This window comes from Anolis carolinensis, chromosome 2 (assembly GCF_035594765.1).
Source record: "Anolis carolinensis isolate JA03-04 chromosome 2, rAnoCar3.1.pri, whole genome shotgun sequence".
In the NCBI taxonomy this organism is placed as follows: domain Eukaryota; kingdom Metazoa; phylum Chordata; class Lepidosauria; order Squamata; family Dactyloidae; genus Anolis; species Anolis carolinensis.
The window spans coordinates 276317973-276342640 of NC_085842.1; the positions used below are offsets into that span (position 1 = coordinate 276317973).

A 24668-nucleotide genomic window follows, 5' to 3' on the forward strand; every position below is an offset into this window, starting at 1 on the left:
CCTTTTTAGCAGATTTTGATTTCTTTTCATCCTTCCTAGCTGATTTAGATGTGGGGGCATCTTTTGTTTTTTCATCCTACAACCAAAGGACTGTATGTAAATGTTTAGATTAAAATAAAACTGTTTCTAAGGCTGTGGGAAACATTTATTTCCAGAAAACAGGTACTTAGCTGATATCCACACAAAACGTGAAAACTTTGGGCATTACTAATGCTTATCCTGTTGTCATAACATCATTGTCTGGATAGTGCTGAGGAGCACGCACAGTTCCTTAAGTTATATCATCTCACATAGGTTCTGAAGCAGAATTCAAGAAATTAACGAGAGGGGAGCAGAGATGGAATCAATGAATTCAACAGAACAAAAACGTCTTGTGGCTCTTGCCAGTGGAACTAGCACAAGGTGATATAACTCAAAAGGACTGTGGGTTGCTCCTCTGCACATCCAAGAATGGCTATTCATGCTGAGTATCGATACCTCATTTACTACAAACCCAAAATTTAAATTTGTAAATGGGGGTATTTTATGTTTATCTATGTTCTTTGGCAAGTTCCATTTATTTCAGTGATGGACAGAGAGACAAACACCCACTGAGCCCATTTTATAGTGTGTTGGAGAGACAAGTACAAACACTGCTTTAAACAGCAGACATCTTAGCATTCAAGTGATCAAAGAGACTGTTCCAGAAACAAGTCCATGCTTCAGACAGCTTTATTGTGACAGGTTTTTTAAAATGTAACAGAGCTGACTGTTAGGAATACATGCATGAGTTGTATGCCAAGAGCAGTTAAGATCAAAGAACTGTTCTTGTCACATGAGGAGACGAGCTTCTTTGCCATAACTGAACACAATTCGCACTGAAGAAATTAAGGAGGTCTAATAAAATTCAGATTTACAACTAAGAAATAAAAGTAAACAATAGTTGCATTGATGCAGTAAAGGCACATTTGTTGTATATTCTCCCACTGTTACATAACTGCCCATTAGTTAGAAAATCTAACTAATGGGAAACGTGACATGGGGCAACTTTTTGTTTGTTTTCTACACAAATCCCCCCTTTTCTAGAGCAACGGTATGGTTTGCATTGCCAACTACATTGAATTTATAAAAGCAAGAATACTTTTTTGCAGTTCACCACTAGCCTAAGGCTACCAGTAGGAGAAACTGCTAAAAGTGTCCTGAGTTTGTTTCTAGCTAGAAAGAAAATACTGGTTTGAGATGCAATTGTGTTAATTTTCTAAAGTTTTCTGCAAAAGCAGCCTAACATCAAAACTGCCTAAAATGAAAGAAGCTGCAGGTAAAATTATGTAATGACAAAACAGTAAAAAAATACAGCCTATAAGAGGCAGATGGAGCTCTAGATTGAACAATTTACACAGACAGGAGAAACGGGATTGTTTCACTCATCAAGACAGGGAACATTAAATTTGCAGATCATGTTTTCTTTATAAGCCATTCTATAAAAATTCTATAAAAAGTTTAATAATGCTAATGATTCAGCCGTCTGTTCAGTATACCTAGGTTGTACTTCACATCTTTCTTTGTGCACACTTTTCTAATGCAGAAATACAATTTCCATATTTTAGGTGCCCAATCTATGTAAACTTGGTGAATACGGATTAAGGTACTGATGACAATGTTCTCCATAAACAACCTGAGATCTTCAAACCAAGAGATAGCTCTAGACCTCCTAAACACTGAGATCTGCTGAGGGAACCCTGTCATCTTTCCCACTATGTGATTTATGTATTTTTAAAATAAAATATTCACTCAGCCTAACAGGCACTACATTTTCAGGATAACACAATCAATGTTTTGTTTGCTGATAAACCATAAATAAAATATACCTCGCATGAAAGTTGCCTGATTTCATTATATTGGAACTCTAGGAGCAGATGCGGATTGTTTTGCAATCCGCGTCTTTAGGTACACTTGCCGTGTAAATTCTAAGAGCATCACAAAACCCACAACTTTTAACTGAAGAACGATTGTTCCCGTTCTAAGAAAGAGTCCCCACCTTTGGTGAAGGCTGTTGTGAAACCGGTGGTTTCCCAGAATTATCAAAATCCCCTGAAAGGGCATCAATTGCTGCTGAATCATCAGGTGGCTTCTGCAATAAAAAGAATGCTTTAAAATATTATCTAAGATTTTACAACATTTGCAAAATATTCTGTGAAGAAAAAGCCTCCCATTTCCAAGTTAAAACCAGTGGATTAAATTTAATTGTATTCTTAATTATAGAAGATTAATTGAAAGTAATGGAATGTAAGTGGTGACTAAGAAAATCCATTTGGGTTTTGATGGGTTTATCCTACTTGGGGACTAACACTTGATTTAGTCCAACAATACTATCATATGACCAAGCCCCATTGGGTTTTCACTCAAACCTGCCAGAATATGATTTTTTGAAACTTTAAGAACAGATCTATGTGTTTTCTTCATTTCCTCCTTTCTCAGTCTTCACCCCTTCCCCATTTGTGTGTCACACATTTTAGATGGTTAGGTTGCAGGCAATACTTTTCTTGTCTGTTTACTGCTCTTATGTAAGCTTTTCTGGGAGCATTTTAGCTAAAGAGTAAAAATTCTTTTAATACATACATGCAACATATGGATCAGATGTGTTCCTACAGTCAAGCAGGGATGTCCCCATATATTGCCTTTATGCATAAACTATTACATAAGGGCTCAGATTATGAAGGAGCTCAAAATTAGGGAAACACATAAAACATTTATTAAATTCAGGTTTTACATTATGCTAAGTAGAATCATAGAATCTCAGAGTTGGAAGAGACCTCGTGGATCATCTAGTCCAAACCCCTGCCAAGAAGGAGGAAAATTTCATTCAAAGCACACCCAACAGATGGCCCACAAATATGAGCATAGCTTAATCCAGCCCAGACAACATACAGTTTATAGTAATTCCCTCTTACCTTTTTATCTTTGGTTTTTTCACCAACTTTGCCTGATGGCTTTATTGGTTTACCCTTTAAGAACAACAAAGAAGCATTATTTAGTAAAGCTATCAATATTCTTGCTTACAACTTAACCTAAGGTAAGGTGAAGGTTTCCCCTGACGTTAAGTCCAGTCATGTCTGACTTTGGGGTTGGTGCTCATCTCCATTTCTAAGCCAAAGAGCCGGCGTTGTCCGTAGACACCTCCAAGGTCATGTGGCCGGCATAACTGCATGGAGCGCCATTACCTTCCCACCAGAGCAGTACCTATTGATCTACTCACATTGGCATGTTTTTGAACTGCTAGGTTGGCAGAAGCTGGAGCTAACAGTGGCTGCTCACGCTGCTCCCGAGGTTTGAACCTGGGACCTTTGGGTCTGCAAGCTCAGCAGCTCAGTGCTTTAACACACTTCGCCACCGGGGCTCCCAACTTAACCTACAATTACCAAAAACTCACCAAACACTAGGTTATAAAGCTATTTCTAAATTCTAATTCCATTTATAACAGTTGGGCATTCTACCAGTTGAATGCTCAGTGTTTTACAATGTTCGTGGATCTTACTTGCAGTTGAAAAACTCAAAGCCAAAACTTAATTCATGCAACACTCCTGTTCATATGAGAGAAAATGAAGCAAGAAACTTTCGTGATCCAAGTTAAGATACCATGGTTTCTATAGAGCACGGAAGGCATCATTTGAAAACATTGTGGTAGTCCATGGAAAAATGAGGCCCTCGGCAATTATTTGGTAAGTAATGAGTCCCCAAAGCATCTGGTTACCTTTTCATCAGAGTCTAGAAGGTGCCGGTACTCAGGTGGGATGGTATCATCTCTCTCTCCAAGCTTATCTCTATGCTCAGATTTAGCTTTTTCCTGTAAGAGCAACAACAACATAAAACTGTGATTTTAATTCTTCTGGAGAACATGCACAAACAGGTATTTATGGATGGTGATGGCCAATTTGGGCATTTCCCAAAAGAGTCAAAATGCCAAGAGAGGCTTTAAAGGTTAAAACAAACAAAAATAGAAGAAAACTCACAAATCGATGCATTTATCATATATAGTCATTCCTTCATATTTGCAGTTTTGACTTCCTTCAGTCATGTAGGAGGATCTAGAAACTTCTAGGGAATACCTTTCCAGGAATCTAGGTGATTCTTTGTTCAGCTTCTAGCAGTAGATGACCGTAGAGCTGTGCTAGTGGACCTAGTAAGGTGTTCTCTCTGATAAAAATATAGCAATACCTTTATTTATAGTTTTTCAGGTTTATGGGGGTCCTGTCCCCCTAACCCAAACTAACATGGGAGGCTGCCCATATATTCAAAATATTCCTAAAAACAGTTTCATTTTTAGAGCTTTTTTTTTTAAACTATACCCAAATGAACATTTTGTGCTGTAGGAATTCTGAAGATGAGCTGCTTACAAACAATACTTTGTAATGGAATATTTCAGTAGAACACACTTTCTTCTGTGAACTTTTGATTCTGCTTTTAATCATTATTTGGTTCAATCGCCTTCTCAAAGATTACTATCACTGACATAGCACTTTGGATTGCACTGCAAGAAATGCAAATCTTTGTACGCTGGTGTATCTTGGCTGGAATTCAAACATATTTTAAATATAGAAAGGCAATCCAGCAGTCTTTCACAATTGTCTATTCAGGGGTTCTGTCCTCATATGAGACAGAAGATATTCAACAGCCATAGATCATTGTCAACATAAATTAGGAAGACAACGGCTCACAATATTATTGAAAGGCGTAAAAAAGATTTTGTTGTTTGATCACAAATTCGGTTTTCTTCCTGCTCACTTGTGTACAAGCTGCACTTGGTGTCTTTATGAAATACACACACACACACACACACACACACACACACACATATACATACATACATATACATATACATACATTTAAAAATAAGTTAATACTGTGTGCAATAACCCAAATTTGCTTGATAATAATTCTTTTTACTTTAAAGATGCCTTTCTTGGGCTGATGATCTTGTGGAAAAGAGACTCCAATTTTACCCTCAGAAGGCAGGACCTTTCCAACACAGAGACTAATACTGTTCCCTGACTGTGGTTTTAGGATATGGATGCAGTACTCACCGTGACCCAAGCAAGGCAGTGGTACAACTGCTCTCCTCACCTTTATTTTATCCACAACCGGTTTATTTTCATTTGGATCAGGTTCTCTCTGTCCCAGTGAATCTGCAAGATGATCTGCAGCATCATCAAGTTCTTTCCGATTCTAACAGATTTGAGAAAAAGTAAGAACAAAACAGGCTCCATGCTACCTCCAGTAAAAATGTTAGAAGGCGAGCAGCCATGTTACAACAACAACAACAACAACAACAACAACAACAACAACAACAACACTTCATTTATATTTGCCCTTTCTCCCCAAGGGGACTCAGGGTGAATTCCAAAAAACAAAAAGGCAAACATTAAATGCCTCAATACACAAATACAACATAATAACACAAAATAACCCAAACAAAAACACATAACATGACACCTAAAATTAAATGAAACATAACCTATTATATCTACAAAGTTAAGTGCAGTGCAATCACAATAACCATGAAAAGATCACCTGGGATAGAGAGGGAAAAAGAGTACTCTTAATTCTTCCTCCACTGAAAGCAGAAGACTTGTATTTCCAGCATACTTAAAGCCATATCCCCGTTTGTACAGAGAGATATAAATCAAGTCAGACTGGTGAAAAATTCTGGTTCAAAAGTATGAAAGTCTGTTAAGATCATCAGCACCCTACCAGGCCATCAACCCTTAGTTGAAAAACAATGTCAAACAGAAAATAAATGTGCCCAAATTATGTACAGTAGGACCCCTATGTTTACAGGACCTATACCTGCACTTTCATTTATCTACCTCTGACAATATATGGCCTCTCAAGGAATTTTCAAGGTCCTCCAGGACAATTCTATAGTATTCTCCAGAAGCCTTTCATTTCAATAGGATTTGCAGTTGTCCACAGATTTGGGTGTTCATGTGAAGCCCAGAAATTGATTCCTTGCAGATACTGGGGCCATGCTATAAGTACAACAGGTTGTTCTGAAGAAATCTTTCAACAATTTTAATCAATAAAGGCTGAACAATAAGCAACCTAAGGATAGGGTATAAAAATTCTAAAGCAACAGTGTCCAACCTTTGGTCTTCCAGATGTTTCAAACTCCCAACTTCCAGAAGCCCTTGGCCAGCTTGTCCAATGGTCAGGAATTTGGAGAGCTGAAATCCAAAACATCTGGAGGACCAAAGGTTGGTCACCACTTCTCTAAAGAAACAAATGTTTTAAAGCATACTGAAGTCACAGATCTAATCACATTTGAAATAATTAGAAAATATTCTTCTTCTTACTGGGGTAGCTGCTGGTGATGGAGCCGACAAATGTACAGCAGGAGCTGAGGCGGAAGAGACCACTTCTTCAGTGGAGGCAGCAGCAGGCTTGCTGGGCCCTTTGGATTTCTACAAAAAGGCAAGAGGTTGACAAACATGTCAGACAAAGGACAGAACCTATGAGAAAAGGTTATAACATATATGGTACATTATGTAGGAAAAACACGATTAAGATGGACGATTGTAAATACAGAATAAATTTATGTCACCAACACTATGGACACCACAGAGAACCATAACAAACTATAAATGTCCCCAAGTTATATGCCCAAAACTATTATGACTGGGATAAATATTTTGCTTTAATTCTTTTCCAGAAAAGAAAAAGGTTACAGTGATTATATAGATTAGAACATTCCAAACATTTCACATTGGTGACACACTTTTGAGACATGAATCATTTTTCAACACAGTAATTCAGCTTTACTAGCAAACCGCAGGTTAAACCAATCCTTTATAAGAGATACACATGTAAACTGTAATGAAATATATAGCAATGCAACATATCTCATGAAAACCTTTCATTTCTATTTTTATAATGCATGGTTTATTGCTTATTTTAAACTGAATCAGTAGTTTCTCATTATGTTCACGTACCACATCTACACACTTAAGCCGACACACTAATGTGTCAAGACACACCATTTGGAAAACTCTGATATAGGATTGTGTGTAGACAAATAAAGCAGAACATGACATCAAGTTTGTCACTTTTCCAAAGCTTACACATTGATTTCCATTTCTCATAATTGCACACACAAGTGTGTCGACTTACTTGAGGTGAAGCAGCTGGGACAGCTTTGGATGTTGGTGAAGGTGAAGAAGAAAACCCTTCTGACAAAGCATCAAGAAGTTCACTTTCACTCAGAGGCTAAAAATCAAAATGAGATTATTTTTTATTTCTTTACAACTACTCAATATTCAGACCAATATTCTATTATCTTAACTTTGGAATGTTAACTTTTCTATTATCTTAACTTTGGAGGCTGTCGCACAAGCTACCTACCAGGCCTAAACGAAGAATCACTAAATCAGCTGCAAGAATATCTCAGATTATTTCAAGAGAACCCATATAGTGATGGGACTATAGCAGCAGGCCAAAAACTATCTACAGCCTTAGCTAATGCTAAGAAAGACCGTTGGATAGAGCTGCTTGAGAACCTGGACATGTCCAAGAGTAGCCGAAAAGCCTGGCAATTGCTGAGATGCCTGGATAGTGACCCTCTGGTCAACCCTGGACACGCGAACGTGACACCAGATCAGATAGCTCACCAGCTAATTCAGAATGGGAAAACCAACTGCAGCAGAATAAAGATGAAAATCAACAGGGTGCCAGAACTTGAAACCCACCAGTTGTCTTCTCCTCTAAACCTGAAAGAACTCAGAGAAGCCATCAAGCGATGTAAGACTGGTAAAGCACCTGGCCTAGATGACCTGATGATGGAGCAAATCAAACACTTGGGCCCCAAAGCTGAAAACTGGCTTTTGAAATTCTACAATCAATGCCTGGCACAGAAACAGATTCCCAGAGCATGGAGGAAAACTAAGATAATTGCCATCTTAAAACCTGGTAAAGATGCCTCCAATGCCAGGAACTATCGACCAATCTCCCTCTTATGTCATCTATATAAAGTCTATGAGAGGATGCTATTAAATCGACTAGGACCTGTTATCGAACCCAAGCTTATTGCACAACAAGCAGGTTTCAGACCAGGGAAAAACTGTACAGGTCAAATTCTTCATCTGACTGAACATATCGAGGAAGGCTATGAGAAAGGCTGCATTACGGGAACAGTCTTTGTGGACCTTATGGCAGCCTATGACACGGTGCAACATAGAAAAATGCTGCATAAAGTCTACCATATCACCCGGGAGTTTGACTTTACAAAAACTGTCCAGACCCTCTTAGAAAACCGCAGCTTCTATGTGGAGTTTCAGGGCCAGAAAAGCAGATGGAGGAGGCAAAAGAATGGTTTACCCCAAGGCAGCATTCTTGCACCGACCTTATTTAATATCTTCACGAACGATCAGCCACAACCTCCACTCACAAAGAGCTTTATATATGCTGATGACCTTGGCCTTACAACACAAGCAAAAGATTTTGAAACAGTTGAAAAGCAACTCACCAATGCCTTGAAAGATCTCTCCAGCTACTACAAAGAGAACCACCTGAAACCGAACCCTTCCAAGACACAAGTGTGTGCTTTCCACCTACGTAACCGCGAAGCCAACAGGAAACTGAAAGTTACTTGGGAAGGCCAAGAGCTTGAACACTGTTTCCATCCTAAATACCTTGGTGTCACCTTAGATCGAACACTAACATATAGGAAACACTGCATGAACACCAAGCACAAAGTAGCTGCACGCAATAACATCCTGCGGAAACTGACTGGCAGCGCATGGGGAGCAGACCCACAAGTAATAAGAACATCAGCCCTGGCCTTGTCTTTCTCAACTGCAGAGTATGCCTGTCCTGTCTGACAAAAGTCTGCCCATGCAAAGCAGTTGGACATAGCACTGAATGAAACATGCAGAATCATCACGGGATGCCTTAAACCTACACTTGTTGATAAACTCTACAAGTTAGCTGGCATTGCCCCTCCTGACGTGCGACGGGAAGTTGCTGCTAATGGTGAGAGAAAAAAGGTCGAACATTGTGAAAGCCACCCACTGCATGACTATCACCCTCCTCCCACCAGACTCAAATCAAGGAAGGGCTTCATGAGAACCACCACTCCTCTTGATGTTCCTCCAGCAGCAGCAAGGGTGTCTCTCTGGGCAGCTAAACCTGGCAATTCTAACTGGATGGGCCCCCAAGAGGGTCTTCCTCCAGGGGCAAACCAAGAATGGGCAACTTGGAAGTCCCTGAACAGACTCAGAAGCGGAGTGGGCAGATCAAAAGACAACTTGGCAAGGTGGCACTACCTGGAGGAATCCTCCACCTTGTGTGACTGTGGAGCTGAACAAACAACTCAGCATATGTATGGTTGCCCACAATGCCCTGCCTCATGTAAGGAGGAGGAGTTGTTTAAAGCTACAGACAATGCGGTTGCTGTTGCCCGCTTTTGGTCCAAAACTATTTAGTTGCTTGTGATTTCTTTTTTTTTTTAATTTCCATTATTTGAAATGTACAATGCTTTTGACACGAAATAAATAAATAAATGGAATTAGGGATTTTGATATGCCAATTAATTTTTCCTTATGAGGAAAAATTGTTATTCAATTATTTGTGTTCATGGTATCTTCCCACATGAACCACCCTTCAATTTGTGATTTTCAAGACATGGTATTTTTTTAGTCCTGCCACCTTCAGAGACACTTCTGATGGGGATACCTTTCTCGGTCGCTGCTCTGAGGCCCTGCATCTCAGAAGTGATGCTGGTTTCCTTCCTTGATTTTTGTCCTATCTCTATTTGTCCTTTTACTTGAGGGCAAAGACAATTTTTTGGCATCTGGCTGACTTCTGAGAAAGAGATTTTTCATCACGTTGGTTCCCACCTCCACCTCATTGATGTATTTTAGCCTGTGTTTTCATTTAATTGTATCATTATAGAACCTGAACAATTTGGAGTTTTAATTCTATTTTTATTCAATCCTGCTGAATAATAGACTTGTGTCATGTTTGGGATAGAAATCAATCAATCAATCAAACAAACAAACGTTAGAATGTTATTTGAGCAACACAAGCAGTAGAACCATTCACGAAAACCTACTGAAATATTTATATACACACCTTAGGCTTTTCTTCAGGTGTTGGTAAAAGAGGCTTCCCATCTTTATCCTGCAAGGAAGGCACTAGTTAAACGATAACAATCGTTCTGCAATACAGTACATGTACTTTGTCAGGGGTTAAAGTTGATATAAATAAAATAACATTGTGAGGAATTGACACAATACACACTACCCCATCTGAACACATACAAAGCTTTAATATGTTCGAGAATGTGGAACAACTGATACATGAGATATTGTTTGTAGTTGCCAGAAGTACTTATAAGCAATTTCATGGTGTCAATGGAATCCATCTCTTACTACTCAGATGGTATATTGCTACAACGATTCATGCATGTGTGACTGGCGGGAACAGGGCCTTCTCAGCTGTGGAACTCCCTCCTTAGCAACACTAGATCAGCCCCCTCCCTCCCAGCCTTCAGAAGGAAATTAGAAACCTGGCTCTGGGATCAGGCTTTTGGAGAATAGTGAAGTGCAATGATGGACTTGGAATATCTGCAATGATGATGGAATGGCCTTAGACTATGATTTTTGGATAGTGTGATTTCAATACTGAATATAATGTTTAAATGTTTAATATTAATTTAATTCAATTTATTTTAAGCTTAATGTTTTCTATGTGTTTAAGGCATTGAAAAATTGCCATATGTAAGCCGCCTTGAGTCCCCTTCGGGTTAGATAAAGGTGGGATATAAATAGGGTGGCAAATAAATAAATATTATCAAGTTAGAGTGTTAGCTTGAGTGATGAAGCCATCCAACTCTTCAGTGACAGCAGCTGAGTAGCAATATCTTCAGTCTGTGTTATTGAACTGCATTCCATCATGATGCTTGCAAGTCAAGAGATGGATTTCAAACCATTTAAGAACTTCATGGCCTAAAGTCCATACATATGTATCTCTCACTCTTTAGAGCAGCTTATGCCCTCAGCCCCCCTTTCCTCCTTGTCCTCTGTCTAGCTGGATGCTTTAAGCAGCATTGCTATTGGAGATAAAGACCGAGTGCTAGAGAATCTTTGATTTTCTGGGCCAAGTTACAAGGGCATGTCTGTGATAAGCAATGCAATGAAGCCTAAACTGTGAAAACACAGGACACCACTGATTCAACTGCAGATGCATGTGCCTACAGCAGGTAAAGAGCAGCTGCCAATCCTTACAGAGTATACATGAACAGCAAAACAAAGGGAAAGGGGGAAAATAGATATGCCTCTCTCACCAATATCCCCCAATGTGTTAAAGATGCATAGATCTGAAAAGTGAAAATCCTAAGAAAAGTAGAAGCTGGTAAAAAAGTAATTCTTCAATTAATTTTGAAAAAGAAAACCCTTTTGAGAGATCTCTAGAAGGTTGTTTCTTTTTGCATATTTCAAGTTGTTTCAATTTGAACATATATTGCTAATTTTGGATAAAAGGTTTGCTGGAACATGCTAAATTGAACTTCTTTTTGTGATTTAGGGAGTTATCCCCATTCATTCCATGCTACTTCTGCTCCTGGTACTAAATTTCTGTTAAAGAGGTAACAACTGTAATAATATCTACTTCATGAACTGATGTATACCTGTATCAAAGCGAAAGGTGCTAGGGACAGAACTGAATTCTTTCATAAAAGGTATGTTCTCTTCCACTGAACTCCCTCAGACACCTCCCTATTTTAGTATATATATTGAATAGATATTTGTAAGTATAGCAGAAAACCTCACACTAATTTTTTGTGCTTAAATAATTGATGAACAGTCACAAAAATAATGAAATAATATTGATGTACAAGTACAATTATATTGATATACAATGTACAAGTATATACACTGAAATGCCTATTTATTTGAGAACATCAATACTCTCAATTCTCTGGCAAGGTACTGCATAAAAGGGAAAAGCTTTCAACAAAAAGCCATGTAACAAAATACTAATTACCTTTGTTTCAGTAAGTCTATAATCAGGAGGGATGGTTTCTTCATCTTCTCCAAGCTTCTCTCGTTCCTCTTTTTTGTTTTTTTCCTGGAGGGATGGGAGATGTTTCATATATTATGCAAGCATGTGTTGCCATTTTACATTTTATGAGACATGACTGAAGTTTGTTGCAGAGCATAAACATTCTGCTAATCAGTACTATACAGTTACACTATTTATATGCTGGTTATAAAATTCAGATAAAGCCATTTTACATTTTGCTAGAAAAGATACTTTTCTGGCTACAAAATAAGCAATGAAATCAGCATGAAATGTTCCATGGTTACTCAATTTTCAGACATGTTTCTAGATGTTATATCAGTGTTTCCTGTTTCCTATGGCACTTTCAAGTAGCATCTGGAAAAATGACATTCTAACTACCATTCTCACACTATGCTGCGATATCTGGAAGAGCCTCATCATTGTACTTGAAAAGGCACTTTTCCAAGATCTGGATAAGAGGAATCACATAGCCCAGCCTTCCTCCTGTCCCATTAATCATTTGACTTAGACTATGTTGAAGTCTGGTCACTGTAATAGGAGACTTCCAAAGTCCATATTTTAGAAGAAGAAAAAGCAGGCTGAACACCCCTGATCCAGATTTCCAAAATGCAAAATGATCCAAAATCCAAAATTGTCCACATGGGTGGCTGAGACAGTGATATACTTGTTTTCTGATGGTACAATGTGCACAAACTTTGTTACATACATAAAATTATTAAAAATATTGAATAAAATTGATGAGTATGAAACATTTAAACTTGGGTCCCATTTCTATGTTATCTCACTATGCACAAGTATATTTAAATACAGGCATTCCAAAATTCTAAAATATCCAAAACATTTCCAATCCCAAGCGCATTGGATAAAGGATACTCAACCTCTTCATCTCAAGACTATGCACATACCAGAAGTTAGTTTTCACAGAATCCTTAGGAATTTTAGTGTCTCAGATGGAAAGTAATTGAGGTTCAAGAGAAGGGAGATAGAAGGCAGCTGTTGATCTTCTTACCTTCACTTTATCCACAGCAGGCTTTTTCTCTTTTGGTTCAGGTTCTCTTTTTCCTAAACTTCCAGATAAGGCTTCTAGGGCGTCATCAGGCACCGGCGCACTCTATAAATAATGTTATTTAGACAACTATTATTTCAAAGTAATGGCCTGTAACAAACAAAGTTACCATATGTATAAGAGCTCACACATGTTTGCCACCTCTTGCATTTTTGCATGAGCACTGGGAAAATCAAGGGCAACTATGCTAATAAGAGCATCAGGGAGATAGGGTCGGTTATAAATAAAGTATTATTATTATTATATAGTATTATTACAATTATTATTATTATTATTATTTTATTATGACACAGCAAACAAGATAGATATGCTGGATTTCATATCACAAAATCACAAGCCGAACACTTCCCAAGTGTCTAGGACTGTGTGATGTATTTTCGGATGATGGGCGCAGATCCCAGCAGGGTGGCCTTTTGCAGTTGGCAGATCGTAATTTTGTCAATGTCTATTGTTTCCAAATGCCGGCTGAGATCTTTTGGCATGGCACCCAGCATGCCCATCACCACTGGGACCACCTGCACTGGTTTCTGCCAGAGTCTTTGAAGTTCAATCTTGAGGTCCTGATAGCGGCTGAGTTTTTCCTGTTGTTTTTCGTCAATGCGACTATTATTATTATTATTATTATTATTATTATTATACTCCTCCAACATCACAATGACTATAAGTGTTTCCCAATAACAAAACAGCTGATGAATACAATTAGTGCAAACTAAATACCAAAGCTTTAAAATAAATGTGACATTACTGTAACCTAAAATCGCTATGGTAGTAAAAAAAAATGCAAGCTGCTCAGATTTATGAACCAGTTCTCATTTCAGGCTGTAGACCTTTCCCAGTCTTGCCCAGTGAAAATCAACAGAGTCTATATACACAAGCTTTCATTAAATTCAATGGAGTTTAATCAAGAGACGCTCCTAGCAGATACAACACATCCATAGCTGATTATCAGCAGCAGAGAAAACCTGAAATTGACTTATCTCAAATGTTCAGGAAGAAAAAGTTTCAGATTCTCCAAAATCCCAAACATTTGCCATTGGCAGTTCAGGTTGTAGTGATTCAAAGTAAGTATGCAAATTTTTCAACAAGTGACCCTTTGGCTTTTTGGTGTTAATAGTGGTTACTCACTGGGCATACTGCTAAGGGAGCTGAAGATTGCATAGAAGGAGCAGCAGCAACAGAGACCACTTCTTCAGTAGATTTCTTTTTGGACTCAGCTGTTGACGGTTTCTGAAATATGAAAACAGTAATTAAATCTGACAACAGATAACCAGGACCAGATTCCTAGAATGTGAATACACGTCACACTGTTCAACTTAGCGTACACTTAGATGTCTTGTCTTGATAATGTTTGAAGTATTGCAGAATTTTGGGAAAGTTGTAGATTATAACTCCCAGAATCCACCCAGCCAACAAGTCCATGGTTAGGCTAGGCAGCTGAAATCTGAAAGAGTAATATTCCCCAGCTGTGCACTTCTGACTAATGATATAGAATTGGGACTATTCATTGTTCTGCAATATATATTTATTTTTGTTACAACGAACACAAATGGGGGTGTTATCCCTCAAATCTAGGATCAGTTTTTGGCCCCAAGAGGTTACTCACTGTAGGAACTCCTGATGGAGCTGAAGGCTGTGCAGTGGGAACTGCGGGTGAGGCAGCTGCTTCTCCTTTGGGAACTTTTGGGGGCTCAGGAACTCCGGGTTTCTGTAGGGAAAATAACCAATTAATTTTGTTTATTGGGATGCTTCTTTCGTTGGAGCACATTAAAAAAGGTCCCAAAAGAATGTCCTTCTGAAAAAAACATCAAATGGATTTTGATTATTAAGGTATTTCCATCAGTTTGAACAGCTCAAAAAGATTTTTAAAGTTCCCAAATAGCTCTAGGGGCATGTGGAACATTTCACATTATCTGTCTCTTAGAATATTGAGTTTTAGTCCCCTAGGAAGTGAGCTCCTCATCACTCTCTGTCATAAAAAAGGCCTCTCCTGGGACTCCTGGGACTAAAATGGTTCAGGTGGACTCTAGAAGTGGCAAATAGAAGCTATTTGGGAGCCAAACATTTGATAGCTTTGTGGAGGATATGGTGGGAACCCTCTAACACAGTGGTTCTCAACTTGTGGTCCCCAGATGTTTTTGGCCTTCAAATCCCAGAAATCCTATCAGCTGGTAAACTGGCTGTGATTTCTGGGAGTTGTAGGCCAAAAACATCTAAGGACCCCAGGTTGAAAACTACTGCTCTAACATGTCCTTGGAAGATAATATAACCTCCAGCCTCTAATAGCTGCCCATTCTGCACATCTATACCTCGTCCTCAGTAAAGAACACAAACCCCTGGTGACAAAAAGAGGCAAAACAGCAATTCAGTGCTTCAATCTAGGTTCCCTTATCTTTAGCCATTGGATTCTTACACAATAGATCTTAAGATTGTCAATGTGAGATTTGTGTAATGAGAGTGTTTAAATGTAATTTGTACCATGCTTGTATTGCAGTCATCCAGAGTGTGTAATAGTGTGTAAAGAGTTAATCACTAATGAGCTATGATGACCTTGGTGTGTGGCTGGAACTAGGGAGGATCCAGACACAAGAGTATGTGCATATCTATTCAGTGTGACTTGAGTTCTAGTCGAGTTTGAGATCTGTTGGAGAACAGATCAGTCCTGTGTTTGGTTGTCGTCTGCAAGAGTCTGTTTGTGCTGTTTGCTGCTTCATTCAGTAAAGCTTTGTATATTGCTTTTACTGATGTCTCGAAGTGTCGCTTCATTCTGCGCTCCATTGCTTTTCATACTACTACTGCTGTGCTACAATACTCTGACAAAGATAGGGCTCTATTTTTTTAAAAGGAACTTACCACAGATGCATCTGCAGGTTTAGATGGTTTCAACACTTCTGCAGGAGGAGGAGGAGGAGGACTATCAAAATCTTTTGAAAACTCATCAATTAGGTCAGATTCACTAATAGGCTGTAAGAAAAAAGAATAGTGTGATGCAGGATAACTGGGTGAATTTTAAAAAGAGGTCTACAAAATTGTTATTCCTGAAATAATAACTAGAAGCACTAAAGGAAATGTGGAAATAAAGAAAATAGTTGTACAACTCCTCTATCACTTTGTGGGGAAAGTAGCTTGAGTTGTAACCCCTATCTGTTTAGAAAATCAATATATGGTCTGGGCAAGTTATTTGGCACAAGAGAAGCAAACAGTACAAGTGTGGGCACATTACCGTGCATATTAATATGTTTCCATGCTTGCAAGAACCATCCTCTTGATTTGATTCATTTATGTTAGAACTACTGCATCAATTAAACTAAAAGTGTATCATATATCAAGAAAAACTTTGAAACATTAAAATAAAGATGACTGGATGAAATACTTTTAAGTGGCTGAACTAATTACAATGACAGAACAAAAAAATTATTATAAAAGCAGAACATTTACTTCTGAATGTTAAGACTTTGGCCTGCAGTAAAAGCTATAGTCATAGAAAATAATAGTTCAATTTGACCATTTTGTTTGCCATGCAACTAATGAAAAGTAAATCAAGGAGATATAATTGACAACCTTAGGTTTTTCTTCAGGTTCTGGCAACAGAGGTTTCCCATCTTTGTCCTAAAATGTAAAAGAAATTTGTTAATTGTACAGCACAAAGGCCTTTCCCCAGTTTCTCTACTGAATATACTGGTATTCCTTTTTCAAATGCTACAGAGAAAGTTAAGCATGCATAGTTGAATGTTAAAAGAAAAAGGCTAAAACAGGGGTAGAGAACCACTGCCTGCTACCTGATGTTTTTGCCTGCAGTTTTCACAATCTTTTATCATTGGTCAAGCTGGGAGGGAGGATATGGATTAGTCAATACTTTGGGGGAGGGAAAAAACAGACTCTCCATTTTGAGCCAGAAAAAATAAATAAAAAGGCCAAGATTCAACTGAGGAAAAGCATAGTAGAATGCCACACTAGCCTAATAATTCAGGGTTTGCCATTGTGTGTATGGCCATCCTGTCCAGAAGACTCACACAACAAGGGCCTGGATGCCTCTTTCTGCAAGCAATGAACTGTTTACTGCATGATGTGTCATGTGAGTTCAAATCATAAGATTAAGGTCATACTACTTACAATTATTATTATTATTTCTGGTCAGCTTTTGAAAATACATGCCCAGATGCAATTCATGGATATGTGTTTTTACAAAACGCAGTCACCATTATGCTTTTTACTAACAAGGAAATAGATACCTTTCTGTCATGCATTTCAAAACACATCAAGAGCTTATAGTCTTGTCAGAATCCCAAATTACATGTTAAGGTGAGACACAGGTCACCAAGCTGACTTCATTTCTCCAGTAATACATAGCAGACACAAATAAATATCCTGGTACCATCCTAATTTTCATTTTTCTGACCTCATTGTTTCACTACATGTCACAAGACAGAGGCATTGAAATAAGTGAAATGATGTCAGAGCATTTTATTTTACAGAGCCACATTATGTATGTATAGGCACCTCTCTGTAATGAACACTTCGGGTCACTGACCATTACACATATAAAAATATGAACCTCTAATAATATTGTTTCTTCTTTTTTTGTTAAACAAAAGCTAAATTATAATAAGTCTATAAGAACTCAAAATGGACCTATTTGGACATTAAGAGGACCTTCTAAGAATACCACTGCCAATGAAGCCTCACTTGATGGGCACACAAAGAAGCTTTCTTCTCTGTTGTTCCACACAATGTGCTGCCCAGTCTGGGATGTAATCATTTTTCACATTCACAGCATATAGAAAGGATGTCAAGCCACATATCTTTAACCTGGACCTTTTGAACTGTTTTGATATCTTCTTTTGGTTGTTATGGTATGCCTTGAAGTCATTTCCAAGTACACAGAAGACTGGGCGACTTGGAAGGCGGTGAACAGACTGCACTCTGGCACCAAAAGATGCAGAACCAATCTTAGGAAATGGGGCGACAAAGTGGAGTCCACAACATGCAAGTGTGGAGAAGAGCAAACCACAGACCCCTTACTACAATGCAGCCTGAGCCCTGACACATACACAATGGAGGACCTTCTCACAGTGACAAAATAGGCATTCCAAGTGACCAGCTTCTGGTCAAAGGAAATCTAGTATAATGCCAAGTTTTAACTTTGTGTTTTTAAATACATTAGAACTGAATCCTCAATTAGCTTCTGACATGATAAATAAATAATAAATTTCCAAGTTATAGCAACTCTACTATGGGTTTTTCTTGGCAAAATTTGATCAGATCGAGCTTGCATTTCCCTTTGTCTGAAACTGTGGGAGTTTGACTTGTTCAAGGTCACCAACTGGGTTCTCGTGGCTGAGTGAAGATTCAAACAATTGCCTCTATAGAGTCATAGTCCAATGTTCAACCCCCTTTAATATACTGGCTTTTATGTATTATTGTAATTTAATTGTTTTTAAAAACTATATCATAATATTTTGTGTATGCATTTTGTTTCCATCTTTGTGATGTGCCATTTTGACTCCCATAATGGAAACAAGGTAGGAATAAGTAAATAAAAAGAAATAAATTGTAACAATGGTCTTGGTTTTATCATTAAATTCATATTTTGGAGTTGTTTGTTAGCTACATTCTACCCACTTTTCTTTTCTTTTTTTAGGTGAAAGGGGTAATAAAATATAATGAACACATAATAGAACTGTTGTGTCAAGGTAAGTTCTAAAAGACATCAGTGAGCTTTCTTAGAAATAAGAAGACAGCTGCATGAAGGGGATTCCTGTCCGTGTTCCCTTGCCTATCATCACTGATTATACAAGGAAAACAAACTGTAATGCAATACTCTTTCATCTCATGCTGCACAGAAGGTTCTGCATCTAAATCTTCAGACGACTGCAAGCACAAGCATTAAATAAGCTATTTCCTATTTTTGGCTTGCCTGGAGCCCCCCCTCCTAAGGTAAAAGGTTTTGCCCTGACTTTAAGTCTAATTGTGTCCAACTCTGGGAGTGGTGCTCATCTCCATTTCTAAGCCAAAGAGCTGGAATTGTCCATAGACGCCTCCAAGGTCTTGTGGTCAGCATGACTGAATGGAGCGTTGTTACCTTCCTGCTGGAGCGGTACCTATTGATCTACTCACATTTGCATGCTTTCGAACTGCTAGGTTGGCAGAAGCTGGGGCTAAGAACGGGAACTCACTCAACTCCCCGGATTCGAACCACCAACCTTTCGCTCAGCAAGTTCAGCAGCTCAGCGGTTAAATCCACTGCACCACCAGGGGCTCCCTAGGAACATCCAAAACTTTATAGGACTCCCATAAAGTGATGGCCTGTTAATCTCGAATCTCTCTTTCCCCAACTAAGAATAAGAGTCAAAAGTGCTCTCCCTTGTTAAAGCATCATCAATTGATATTAAAATCAGAATTTTTTCCCTTAGCTTAATATCAGCTCAATAGGAAAGCCTAACATCAAGGCAATGCAAGACATAGAATGCCCCAAACAATTTAATATTCTAAAACCAAACCATAAGTGAAAACGAGACAAATTTATAACAAATACAATGAAATGTGATAAAAAGTTTTACCAAGGTTGGTTTTAATCTGTATTCCGGAGGAATTGTATCATCATCTTCCCCAGGTTTCTTCTCCCTTCTTTCTTTGGCCTTTGGCTGAATAAAAGAATAATAAAATAATCACACTGTAAAATAAAATAATAAAGTAGAACAAAATCCTCCTGGATTTTAGTGGCTAGGATTAGGACTGCCCCTGGAGAAAGTATCTTGAAAGGGTTTTTTTTTTAACACCTTTGGATTTTCTTCCAACGGTTGTCCTTCATCTAGTAACTTTTGCCACTAATTAATCCTTTTTAAAAACATAATTCCATGCATTCTAAACTATTAAAAAAAAGAATGCAAGTTAAAGGACACTTGTGAGTATTACAAACACAAGAAAAATGTCCTACCTGACAACAAGAAAAACATTGCTCTAAATAAACACTTTTATTCTCAGAAAAAAACAATGTGTTTCAAGCTTTGGCAGCTCTTGAGCCATTGTGTTTAAATACGAAGAAAAAGAAGAAAATCTCTCTTTTGAAAAGCTTTCAATAAATTTGAAAAGTCATGAAAACTCTATAAATAAAAATATCCCTTTAAAGTCCTTTTAGGGTATTTTCACCTTGTTTTTACTAATACATCATATGGGGACAACCTTGTGTTTGGCTTGGAGATCCTATCAATGCTTATCAACTTTAGACATTATTCATTTCAACAGGCACATGCTGAACTCCAGGCCATCTCCATATCTCTTCAAAACCTGCCTCCAGACAAAGTTTTGAAGGGGAATGGAAGACTGCAAGGAGTGAGGAAGGAAAGAAAATCCACATTGTGTTAGCAGACATCTATTGTGGTGTTACATTTAGGTCTCTGCTTGCACTAATGAAAAAATAACACAAGTGGAGTAAATGGCAGATTATTTCTTTGTAAATAATACCTCTTCAACTTCTACAATGGAACTAAGGTCAACTTCGGGTTCTGGCTCTGGCATCCCAAGGGTATCCACAAGTGCATCCAAGGCAGCCATGTCACCAATCTGCATTATTATAAGAAAATTATGCATTTTAAAAATATGGGAGATATTTTATCATACCTACAAGCATATTGATATTATTAGGACTGAGGTTGTAGCATTAAACTGAAGCATGTAATCAAGGGAGAACAGCTACAACATCACAATGCAGGGAGATGGCCTAAATGACCTAAAGACATCAGATCCTATCTGATCTGGAAGCCAAGCAGGATGAAGCTTTGTTGGAACTGGAATAAGAGATCTGCAGCGGCTAAATATCAGCTGCTGCAGGCTGTATTGCAGAAGAACAAACAGGCAAAACCACCCCTGTGTATTTCTCACCTAAGAAAACCCTCTGAAATTCATGGGGTCACCATAAGTTGTAGAATCATAGAGTTGGAAGAGACCCCAAGGGACATCCAGTCCAACTCCCTGCCATGCAGAAACATACAATCAAAGCATTCCAGACAGATGGACATCCACCCTCTGTTTAAAAGTTGAGAAGTAACTTGAAAGCATAAATACACCAGTAAGTGAATTAACTGCATTTCTTTTGCAATTAATATATGAGGCTGGCTTGAGCAACATACCTTAATCATATCCTGGTTTTTTGAAGTTAGAAATAAATTCTCAGGAAACCACTTACTGATCTGTTACTTCCAACCAACTAATATTCCTCAATATCAGATAAATATGGCATACAAATACAATACATTGATTCGCTAAAATGCTTCTAATCTCAGTAGACAGCAGTAATAGTGATATGATATTGAAACTTAAACAGGAAAAATACAGAGGCCTGGCCAATACAAAATGCATACTATGAAAGCAACTAAGTTAAATTTATCAGATACAAAAGGAAATGAAATCACATCCTGACTTAAACAGTCAAGGTAATTACAAGGGCACATGTTTAAGCAAGCCCAATAATCTATTTAAGAAGCTTTCTGGGGCTATCACAAGACACCTTACATGCACCGAATATTTTAAATTAGAACTCAACTCTTTCAGATATTCACTACAGACTACAACACTATGCAAGATGAAATTATTTTAAAATGAATAGTTAATTCTTTAAAAAATGTTAGCCCACAATTTTCTCTCATTTATAACAACGTGTGTACCATGCATGTCTGGCTTTGTATACCTATAATCGACTACTATTATTTTAAAACCATTTAGGCCATTAAGCAAGAGGTATGTTGGAAGAGAATAGCAAAGGAAGACTTGCATTTTCTTCAATGGATATGGCTTTCTTCAATGGGCTCCGCCCCAGTCTTCCCAGGTTTAAAAATATGGCAAATAACAAACATGGTTTATACTAATAGTACCCAAATTTTGACTTTTTGAATTTCATTATTTGAGCATCTTCTACATAAATTAATCAATTATGAAAAACAACTTATGTCACAGCTTTTGTTATTTGCTCTGGTGGTGAGGAGAGCTATTTTTGGACTGAATGTTGCTACGAGTAAGATCGAGGATGTCCAACATAATTCTATGGTCAATTTCTACCAGATATTAACCAACTGGAGGATACAGAAGTTCCTCAAGAGGACACTTCTCTAGTGTCCTCTTCTCTAGTGTCACGTACCAATGCCAGAATAAGTGCTTTCTCAGTTAGAAAGGCCACATTTTTTTATTCACCATTTTCTCACTTTCACAGGTTAATGAAAGATTAACCAAGTATCTTTTGAAAAATTAAGAATATTTCATATACAAGAAGAATATACCTCTTCCAATTTTGGTTTCTTCTCCTTAGAAGGAGCTGCACCTTTAGCGAAAGTGGCAGACTCAGCTAGTAAAAGATCACCTTCTTCTGCAGGCTTTTTCTATAACACAAACAATTGAAATTCATTGGATATCAAAAAAAGCCAATAAAAACAGTGATTTATCTTTCATGTTTTGCCTTAAATTAGAAAGGTAGCGAAACTAGTACCTCTTTTGGCACAACACTCTTCTCTCCAGCAGGTAATGCAGGACTGGAAGCAAAATCAGATGACAGAGCATCCGCAAGGTCATCATCTGTCATTGTTGGCTAAATTGAAAACACAAATTGAGTTATGCTTATACTATTTACCCAATAGCAGCTTACAATTTGTGGGCATTTCATTTAATTGGCTCAGAGGTGTATATAGGGTTGCTGCTTCCTGAAATGAAAATAACACCTGTTCCTTCAAGAACTATAATAGCAGTAAGTAATAGAGGGAAAGATGACTCCCTCACATTGTCACAGTGGCTCATTTATCCAATTCTCCACTGCCACTCACTCTGAAACAGAAACAGAAAGAAAACACAGCATAGGAACACTTTGTTTTTCCTACAGAGAAACCTTCATGTCCTGGGATTGTTAACATATCTCAATAACTAGAAATGGGATTCCTTTTACCCAAAATTATTTGCTGAGAATAGCTCGCTAAACTAAAATACAGTATGACCCCCATATTCATAGTACCAGTATCTGCAGTTTCATTTACCCACATCTGACAAAATGTGGCCATTTTAGGCATTTTTAGGTCCACCAGCCTGACCCTTTGGTATTCTTGACTGGAGGTCCTTTATTTCAATAGTATTCACTATTACCTGTGGTTTTGGGTATCTACACAAAGTCTGGGAACATATCCCCGATGGATATGGGAGCCGTACTATATGACATTTCAATTAATTCTTTCACTAAAAAGTGCTACAACGTTTTTCAGTGTTCTTCTATAAGTTTTCAAGCCACCATCATTTTGGGAGAAAGAATAAAAATGTGATATGCTCGAATAAGCCACAACATTGAGTTCTCCACAGTATAACGTCTAACAGCATGCTGAACACTTGTTACAAATAAAAGTATTGCCTTGTAGGATCTATTTCTTAGATTTGTGACTCTGGTCAGATCATTTTGTAAGGCCAGAAGGTATCATGCGGTATGCAATGGCAGAACTACAACTCTGAAGTAGATGCTCAGATAGCTGCTTGTAATTTTATCCTATGATCCTCTACATCAGTTCTGTCCTATGACCCTTTGCAGACAAAATGTCTACAGATCTTCAATCAACGGTGCAGCAACCATTAAACATAGCACAAATTGTAGGAAGGTCTTTTGTAGATATCTTTACCAACTTTCTAGGGTGTCTGTCTGCCACTATCTGTGATGGAAGCTAAGTGAAGACAAAATATGTCAGCATTCACCATGGATAATACTAATAACTGTTTAATCCATTGACTGTTACAGTCAAGCCACCTGGATCACAAATATCATTATAACCAAGATATTCAAGTACAGCAGGATAATATATACTGAGTTGGACAATTCCAGATTAGTCACAAATGAAAGATTATAATAGAAGTAAATTTTGCTGGTTACAATAAAAAAAAAACAGACTCATGTAAAAACCGTTCTTGAAGAAACAGATATAGTTTTCTGTTTTCACATTTTTGATATTTAAACTCACCATACCTGAGATTTTTCTGTTGCTGCTGGTGGAGGGACTACTTTGTCATCTCCTTTACTCTGAAAAACAAAATCAATTAGTGATGAGTACCAATATGCAGCAGAGAAAATGTATTAGGTAGACTTTGTGACCCCTGACTTACCTCCAATAGTTTTCTATACTCTGGAGGGATGGAGCTCTCTCGTTTGCCCAATTCTTCTATATATAAGGAAGTCAGAGGGCCCTCCTGCATCAAATAAAACATTGTCAGTGATCTTGAAATCAGTAAACCAAATTTATACAAGAGAAAAGGACATCAAAACTTTCACTTAATGTGGAACCAAGTAATCAGGATTTATTTCTATCCTTGTGTTTGGTTTTAAAAGACCAATCTTAAATTTTAAAATGCTACATAAAATACTAGAGTTCTGCAGTACTAATGGAAACATTTGCTCTTAAGTTGGTCTTTGAATTGGGAAGAAATCTTCCATTTATTCCCATAAGCAATTTCCTGCCCCCAGAGCAGAAGAATTTTGACAGGGTCATAACAAAAAAGAAAACATTTTCCCTATTAGATCACCTAAAATCAATTTAGT

General features: G+C 37.8%; 1 protein-coding gene across 6 annotated transcripts in view; it reads right to left on the reverse strand.

Annotated features, from left to right (window-relative positions):
- The window catches only part of cast (calpastatin), an 89469-nt gene that overhangs the window by 4733 nt on the left and 60068 nt on the right, over nt 1-24668 (reverse strand). For 5 of the 6 annotated variants that reach the window (XM_062972241.1, XM_062972243.1, XM_062972242.1 and 2 more), the window contains 20 exons: nt 24236-24319; nt 24099-24152; nt 22593-22691; nt 22387-22485; nt 20579-20677; nt 19675-19758; nt 16676-16723; nt 15968-16078; nt 14721-14822; nt 14243-14344; nt 13061-13162; nt 12013-12096; nt 10102-10149; nt 7144-7239; nt 6330-6437; nt 5101-5202; nt 3731-3823; nt 2931-2984; nt 2018-2110; nt 2-76 (listed from right to left, as the gene is read on the reverse strand). In XM_062972241.1, coding sequence (XP_062828311.1) covers nt 2-76; nt 2018-2110; nt 2931-2984; nt 3731-3823; nt 5101-5202; nt 6330-6437; nt 7144-7239; nt 10102-10149; nt 12013-12096; nt 13061-13162; nt 14243-14344; nt 14721-14822; nt 15968-16078; nt 16676-16723; nt 19675-19758; nt 20579-20677; nt 22387-22485; nt 22593-22691; nt 24099-24152; nt 24236-24319 — 1737 coding nt within the window. The remainder of the gene's footprint in view (nt 1; nt 77-2017; nt 2111-2930; nt 2985-3730; nt 3824-5100; nt 5203-6329; nt 6438-7143; nt 7240-10101; nt 10150-12012; nt 12097-13060; nt 13163-14242; nt 14345-14720; nt 14823-15967; nt 16079-16675; nt 16724-19674; nt 19759-20578; nt 20678-22386; nt 22486-22592; nt 22692-24098; nt 24153-24235; nt 24320-24668) is intronic. The other variant, XM_062972244.1, reaches the window with a different exon arrangement.